This window comes from Octopus bimaculoides, chromosome 18 (assembly GCF_001194135.2).
Source record: "Octopus bimaculoides isolate UCB-OBI-ISO-001 chromosome 18, ASM119413v2, whole genome shotgun sequence".
NCBI lineage: Eukaryota > Metazoa > Mollusca > Cephalopoda > Octopoda > Octopodidae > Octopus > Octopus bimaculoides.
In genome coordinates, this window is record NC_068998.1 from 3498547 (window position 1) to 3507133 (window position 8587).

Consider the following 8587-nt stretch of genomic DNA (forward strand, 5'->3'; position numbering starts at 1 on the left):
AATTTCTTGGTTCAGTGAAAGATCTAGAATTGTGGCATCAATATTGAAAGGCAGACAATTTAGATATTATGAAGTCTTTTGGGATTTAGGTTATAAAGTTAGGCACAAGTGTGAGTCTGGGGTGGGGTGGGGTCACATGGTCTGCTTCATAATTAGGCGGTCTGGGGTTCATTAATCACATGGCACCTTGGGCATGCATTTTCTACTACAGCCCCAAGCTGACCAAAGACTGAGTGGAATTGGTAAGCAGAAACTATAAGAAGCTTGTTGTGCATGTGTGTAATTAGAAAAGGGGACACAGTGAAGTGAAACATGCAACCAAGAATGGGCTCAGTTGTGGGTTCCATACTCCACTCCGGCATACAGTGTAGCCTGACATGTGGCATAAACTCAGGTCAAATGAGAGTGTGGAACCCAAACCAAAAAATAAAAAATATCGATAAAAATAAGTCTTATAGAACACAGACATGTTTCATCAAAATGCCACATTAATTCTATAAGAATGGTACAAACATTATGCAATCATTCCTTTCACTTCTATTTTGTTTCCATTTGTTCATACACCCAGCTTATCCTTGGCAAGACTAAAGAAAGCTCCGATTCCCACACAAGTGGAAAGAGACTGGAAGTAAGGAAGTACCAGGCAAGTGAAAGAACAGAACCAGAGTGATTGGAGCATAAGAGCAATACACGGAAAAAAAAAAAGAAAAACATGTAATAAATCGAAGATTATAATTTATTTTAAAGTTTTAATTAAGATCAGATTAAAACAAAAATAACAAGCAAAGTTTGTTTGAAAGAAAATCCCATTCCAAGAATTTCTACTTACCTAGTTTGGTAAAAAGACAATAAATCTTGGCCCTCATGTTTTCGGTTACTTCCACAATAGCAGGACTGGCACAAGAGGCAGGTTGGAGTACAATGCCTTGCTCTCTTTGGACCTGACCAGCTAAAGGATTTCTCACACCTAAACGGAACAGAAACTATAATAAATATCTTTCCATAGATATGAGTTACAGATCCCTTCTCAATCACATGGGATTGGGTTTCAGTCCCAGTGTGGCACCTTGGGCAAGAGTAGTCCAGGGTCAACCAAAACCTTGTGAGTGGATTTGATAGATGGAAACTGAAAAGAAGCTCATCATCTATCTCCATGTATGCAGGGGCCATCTTAGCAATGATACCCCCCCCCCCGGTAAATCAGTGCTCTGGTTAACCCAAACAAGATTCAAACTATAGATCTACACTCACCTCCTGTTCAACATGGTTCACTGCTCCTTTGAGTATTGACTATAAGAGTTAAATATAAGGTATAAATTCTGCAATTTACCTGTAATTAATCCCCTTGGGTCTTTTATCACCTCCATTTCTTTTTCTTCTTCCTGCCAGATTCTACAGAAGAGGTGAGGAGCGGTGACGCTGTGTCTCAAACCTCTCCAAATAAGGATGTGTCTTATTGTCTTCTTGTTTGTGTGACATAGGTCGACCAGGCAGCTTAAGATGGTACTTCTCATGTGGTGAGGCAAGACCTGCAAGGAAGAATTCAGTATCATTTTATACGTAGATAAGTAGGTCAGCAGATGTAGACGAAGAGAGAGAGAGAGTGGGGAGAAGGATGGAGGGATGAATGGAGACAGACAGACAGATGGACAGAGAGACAAGTAGATGAATAAAGACATACACAGATCAATAATTAGACATTGATAAGTAGGTAGATATAGATATAGACTGAAAGATAGACACCTAGGTAGAGATAGATAGACACCTAGATAGAGATAGATAGATAGATACAAATATAGTCACAAAACCCTGCCAAAACTGACAGAATAGCCTAGGGTAGTGTTCTACTTGGCTGGCTCCTGTCAAACAGTCCAATCCATGATGACACAGACAGACAGGCATACATACGTCCAGGGTGGTGCACAGTAGGACTTGAAGCCAAAACAATATAGATAGGAAGCAAGCTTTTTAACCACACAGCCATGTCTGTGCATATACATGTCTACATTTGTGTGTGTGTGTGTGTGTGTGTGTGCGCACACATGTTTAGCTTTGCATTAGTATCAAAATTGACTTACCTCCAAAAGATCCAAAAGTAGGAAACAGCCTTCATTCTCTAGGAAATGGTTCTCCAAGAGACTGGAACCAACAACTGCACACCTGAAATTCAATATATATATATCATCATCATCAACCCTAGTTCTTGTTCTAAAGTGATCTAAATTAAGCAGGATTTGAAACTAGACTGCAAAGAATCACAACAAATATGGTGACATTGTTTCTGGTGCTCTACAAACTTACCACCATCATGTAATGAAGTAAAAATTTGAAAATGAAATCAAATAAGAAAATGATTCTTACCAAATGCAGTCAATGGTGGCCAATATCAAAATATGGTAACCGAGGCCTGAGCTCAGTACTGACAGATCGCATCTTAAGAAACACATTAAGATGTCTAAACCCATGGTGCCAAGTAATTCCTGAAGACAGAATCAAAGACAAAGACTTATTTGTTTCAGTTATTTGACTGCAGCTATGCTGGAGAACCACCTTTAGTCGAACAAATCGACCCCCAGAAATTATTCTTTGTAAGCCTAGTACTTATTCTATCAGTCTCTTTTGCAGAGGTTAGACTAGAAGACACTTGCCCAAGATGCCACAACCATGTGATTGGGAAGCAAGCTTCTTACCACACAGCCACAATATTAAAGTAATCATTGGTTGGTAAAAAAGTGGAAAGAAAATTTATTAAATGTTTTACCTTTTATTTCAGTCATTTGACTGTGGCCATGCTGGGGCACCCCCTTGAAAGGCTTCTGTCAAACAAAACATCAGTATTGTTTATTTTTTAAATCTATAACACTTTTCGAGGAAACTGCTAAGTAAGGGAATGTAAACAAACCAACACCGCTTGTCAAAAGATGCAGGGTTGGGTGGGGAGTGCAAAGACCGGCACAAAGGAACACACAATTATATATATGCACACACACAACAGGCTTCCACACAGTTTCCGCCCAACAAATTGCTCGCCCTTGTCCAAGGTGAAGTGTTGTGCTGCGAGACTCAGCCCAAAACTATTGGCTGGTAATGAGTTTCTTAATCACAAAGCTATGCCTGCTTGCAAAGAAAATTCCAAGAAATGTTTTAAATATTTGATCCCCCAAAAAATCTTTTTTCTTTTGTCATTATTATTCTTCCTTACCTTTCGATGAACATCAGTTTCGCAGAGAATCGATATAATCAACAAGATGGTCGACTTCATTTCATTGGTTATAGTGACACTGGGACCAATTTCCATCAAGGATAAAGCCAGCATGGCTATTGAAATACAAGTACAGACATAAGGAAAAACGAAGTGATTTCATTTCGGGTCTTACAGGATTTCATCAAATAAATAGATAACACATGTCACCCTCAAACAGCTACAAATCACCACCAGGACCACCATTTTAATGTCTACTTTTCAGCATCCACATGGGCCGGAGGGAATTTGTTAAGACGGATTTTTCTACAACTGGATGCCCTTCCTGTCACCAATCCTAACCTTGCTTCCAAGCAAGGTAATATTTCCCTCTGACCAGAGATTTCCACAAAAGATTGGAAAGGAAGGACATTGTTTGTGTGATGGTGACACATGTTAACAACTGTCATGTGATGTCATGGCAACAAGAAACTATCTCTCACACACACACACACACACACATATTTACGATGGGCTTCTTACTGTTTCTGTTGGCCTGAGGCTATAGTAGAAGACACTTACCTAAGTGGGAATGAACCTTAAACCATGTGGTTAGGAATCAAACTTACTACTACACATCATGCTTATCTACCCCAGTCTCATCATCTGACACAAGATCACCTCCTCCAATGCCACCCCTCTCCTCTCAAATGACTTTTGTCTTGCAAATTACTTGGTGACCCTGTCAGTGCAGGTGCCACTTAAAAAGCACCCAGTCCACACTGTAAAGTGGTTGGTGTTAGGAAGGGCATCCAGCTGTAAAAACCTTGCCAAAACAGTTACAGAAGACTGATCAGGCTTCTGCATGACCAGCTCCTGACAAACTGTCTCACCCATGCCAGCATGGAAGGCAGATGTTAGAAGAGATGCATATATGTATGTATGTATGCCTGTTCGTTTGTTCTTTCAGTTTCTGTCTACTAAATCCACTCACAAGGCTTTGGTTGGCGTGAGGCTATAGTAGAAGACACTTGCCCAAGGTTCCACACAGTGGGACTGAACCCAAAACCCTGTGATCGGGAAACAAACTTCTTACCACACAACCATGCTTTCCTTTAACTCAAAAACCAAAATGGAATAAATAAGGTTGTCAATGGAACCATTTTGGTGCTTCCAAACTTACATGAGATACTTACAGACTATCAGATTTAAAATTCCTTGGTCAACAAAGTCTCTCAAAATCTCTTTCTCTCTTGTAGCTATCATATTAAACATGAGTCTTAAGCAGAGCCTGGTTTGGGCAATCTTAGTACCGCGGCTTCCTTCCCCGAGGTAGCTGTTGCCATGTCCCTTAAAATTACCTGAAATGAAAGGAAGACATTTAAATAAAAATGAGGACTCTTCCCCCTCACTCCACCTCCAACAGAAGTTGAAAATGGGAAACAAGCCAAAAACCCTAATATTTTGTGTGATACAAAGCAATGGAGAATGGAGTTGAAACATTGAAACCTCATCACGGTCTTTCCAAATCCTGTTCCATTTCAGAGAATTATTGGCACTCATACCTGGTTGGCACATATGAACACCACAAACACACATGCAGCAGTCAAACCTATATCAAATATGGTTTGATGCCAAACATGTCACATGCAGCAACAAAACCAGTTGCTTAACATGTAGCAATCAGATATGCACCCATTAAATATGCAGTAGTCAAACCATTTACCTTACATGTGACAAATCAGTCATCTAATGTGCGAGAAACATGCCATCTAACCTGTGGCTGTTATGCGAAATGCTACATGTGATATCTAACATGTGTGGCAAAAGTGAGTCTAAGAAATGAGAAGCAATACTTACTTTTTGTGATACACCATTCCAACAATAACAAAATACGAGTGGTTCCACTGTAAGCCATGAAGCTGTCCAAGAGGAGGGGACACACAATACACATGCAAGACAGAACATGGAGCTGCATCTCTTCATATTCTGAAGATGACCATCCCATATCAGATGTATCGGTCTCAATGTTGTGGATGTAGAAAAACAGGCCACGAAGCAAGTGACCACAACAGAGAAGCTACGGAGAAAATAAGGAATTTGTTACAGAAAATATATTGACAGAAATTACAAATTCCCCTTCTGACCCACAGGAATTGACCAGCAGCTGTTCAAAATAAACCTCAGCCTGACCAGTCTTGGAGTGATTGGTGAAAGTGATAAACACACACACACACACAGTCACTGCCTCAAGAGCAAAAATCATAAAAAGTAAATGTCAAAACCTAAACATCATTTCAGAGTTGATGCCTTTAGTCTATTCCAATCAACTTCATGTCAGTTAAACACACAAGAATATAATTTCTCACAGAGGTTTCAAACAGTGAAGAGAGTAGCTGAAAACATGGATTAGTAAGATTATTTTGGATTTCAAATTGAAATCCGATCCCTGAGAAGATGGTGTTTGCTGTGGAAAATGAAACTAATTGACAATCTCCACATCAGATGCCTGTGATAACCCAACATGGTTAGCTTCTGTTCTCAATAACATGGGATCTTTACTGACTGCAGCCAACTGAATTCATCTCATACAAATGCTGGCACTGGTACAAGTACATATCTACTGCTGCTGCTGGACTGTCTGGTCCCTTCAACAAATGAAGGGTTCACCAAGATATAGTTTGCTGGCATAAAAAATGTGGAAATTTTAAGTGCAATTCTGTCAACACAAAACAACACATAACAGTTTGAACTTTCACTTTGACCAAGTTATGGGGGTACGTGCTTGATTAATAGTAAGTGTGCCATTCTCAACCATACAATAATATCAACAACATTGGTCAGGAGTTTCAAAAGATTGGTTCCACTTACCGGTAATGATGCCGATTCTTGACTAAGCGAACACAGAATGGAATAAAGAAGTTTCTTCATCTCAAAATCTTCATAACATTTCGTTAATTTGACATCTTTAATAAAAGGAGAATGCGTTTTCACTGAAAAAGGAAAAAAGGAGAAGGATGTACAAAGAAACGGCAAGTTGAATAAAAAAAAAAAAAACAACTGATACTCAGTCAGTTATGGTAATCCAAGATGATCCGATCAATAGAACAGCCTGTTCGTGAAATTAACATGTAAGTGGCTGAGCATTCCACAGATGCACGTACCTTTGACATAGTTCTCAGGGAGATTCAGTGACACAGAACATAACAATACTGGCCCTTTGAATCACAGGTACAACTCATGCTTTTCCAGTTGAGTGGACTGGAGCAACGTGAAATAAAGTGTCTTGCTCAAGGACAACCATGAATTAAGTATCCTAATCACTAAGAATGAGAGGAACAGAAAAGAAACTTACCTTCTGGATAAATTGCAAAGGCAACAAGTTGTCGCAGGAATCCTGTCTCAATGAATGGAGCATTTGGGTTGTGAGATGCTATGACAGAAATGATGACGAGAATGTCGTTTCGAAGCTGCCGTTCGGCATGTGTATTACCTTCCTTCAACAGACACACAAATGTATCCTTCAGTTTGCTGAAATTACATTAACAAATATTAAGCCAAGTGAAATCGGAATCGTGGCTGGTGCCAGTGCCGTATGACTGGCACGTAAAAAGCATCATTTGAACGTTGAGCTGCATGGCCAAGATCTGTGGTGATGTACCGTGCTTGAGAAGACCTGTCAAGCCAAGTGAGATCGTAATTGTGACCAATGCCAGTGTTACGTAACTGGCACGTAAAAAGTACCCACTACACTCTTGGAGTGGTAGGCATCCAGCTGTAGAAAGCATGCCAAATCAGATTGGCACCAGGTGTAGCTCCCCAGTTTACCAATTCTGTCAAATCATCCAACCCATGCCAACATGAAAAACTGATGTTACATGATGATGATTATGAAAAAAAAAGGGGTTAAACACTATCACATAAAGGGCTTCTTACAGTTTCCCTCTACTTAATTTACTGTAAGAAGCCCTTTATAAGTACCAGACTTGAAAATAAGGACTGAAGTGAATTTGATCAACTAAAAACAAGGCAGTGCTTCAGCATAACCACAGTGAAACCAGTGAAAGGAAGCAACATGTCCCCACAATCAACTCACTTGATGCACTCCAAATGACTAAGTTGTTTGATACAGAGATCCACATCCTCAGCTTTATCCATAATATTCCACAAAATCTCCACTGTACGAAGTAAAGGGTGTCCACCTTTGTCGTTGGGTGTCATCTGTGAGCAAAGGGTATAGGGCAGGTTTCCTTCCAGCATCTGATCACAGCAAGGCGCTGAAAATAAGCAGCAGAGAAATTATTGTAAGATAAAGGAAGACAAGAAAATTACTATTTGTTAATCTCACAACGAGAGATATTTAGCAACGGTACTTTGGAGTAGAGGTTGTTTGCCAACATAACATGGCACTCCTGGTTTAGGACGAATGTTGCTGTAATTTAGCCCCAGGAGACATCGTCTCCAGCTGGTTATATGACACGATCTGTGGCCTTACATTTTTTGAACAAGGGAATCTAGCACCCCGACTCAGCTTAAAACAATTATTCTGTGCTGATGAAGACAAATAACCCAGAAATCGTGATTTTTGAGCTGAGTGGCGGTGCTAGATTCCCTTGTTCAAAAATACAAGGACACAGATCGTGTCGTATAACCAGCTGGAGACGATGTCTCCTGTGGCTAAATTACAGCAACACTAGTCCTAAACCAGGACTGCCATGTTATGTTGGCAAACAATCTTTACTATAAAGGTCTGAAATTTTGTGGGAGGAGGCCAGTCGATTAGATCGACCCCAGTATGCAACTGGTACTTAATTTATCGACCCCCGAAAGGATGAAAGGCAAAGTCGACCTCAGCGGAATTTGAACTCAGAAAGGTAAAAACAGACGAGATACCACTAGGCATTTCGCCCAGCATGCTAACATTTCTGCCAGCTCACCACCTTCAGACAGATGAAATATTGTAAAACAGAAGTTCCAATAATGTAAAACGCAGTTCCAATAATAATCAGAGTCAACAACTATTGAAGAAGTTGCAAGAAGCAATGAAAATTTTAGAAAAAATAATAATAAATGAGTGAAAATTGAACCAGTGAGTGTATTAATTAATAAGATATTGAAACAGAATGACTCTCCCTAGACACAACAAAATATGCTTCAACACACGAATTCACATAAAGAATCTTGCAAACCAAATTCAAAAACTAAGTGAATCAATGTTCCTGTCTATAATTTCAAAATAATTTCCAAAATTTCTTACCAGAATGATGCGAATATTTTTGCAGCACCTTCAATAGCAGCAGTTTATAATTCTGGTTGGATCCATCTTCCAACTGATAGCACTAGAATATGAAGAGAAAGTAAGTAATGATTACTTTCCTAATCAGGTAGATCCTTTCATTTAACTTT

General features: G+C 39.6%; 1 protein-coding gene across 1 annotated transcript in view; it reads right to left on the reverse strand.

Moving 5' to 3' along the window:
- Nucleotides 1-8587, reverse strand: part of LOC106872869 (cilia- and flagella-associated protein 69) — a 20730-nt gene that overhangs the window by 7982 nt on the left and 4161 nt on the right. Inside the window, exons 5-15 of the mRNA XM_014920020.2 lie at nucleotides 8439-8520; nucleotides 7278-7458; nucleotides 6537-6712; nucleotides 6053-6174; nucleotides 5042-5261; nucleotides 4378-4542; nucleotides 3203-3318; nucleotides 2362-2480; nucleotides 2079-2160; nucleotides 1331-1529; nucleotides 830-967 (exon numbers count right to left, since the gene is read on the reverse strand). Of these exons, the coding sequence (XP_014775506.1) occupies nucleotides 830-967; nucleotides 1331-1529; nucleotides 2079-2160; nucleotides 2362-2480; nucleotides 3203-3318; nucleotides 4378-4542; nucleotides 5042-5261; nucleotides 6053-6174; nucleotides 6537-6712; nucleotides 7278-7458; nucleotides 8439-8520 (1600 nt within the window). The remainder of the gene's footprint in view (nucleotides 1-829; nucleotides 968-1330; nucleotides 1530-2078; nucleotides 2161-2361; nucleotides 2481-3202; nucleotides 3319-4377; nucleotides 4543-5041; nucleotides 5262-6052; nucleotides 6175-6536; nucleotides 6713-7277; nucleotides 7459-8438; nucleotides 8521-8587) is intronic.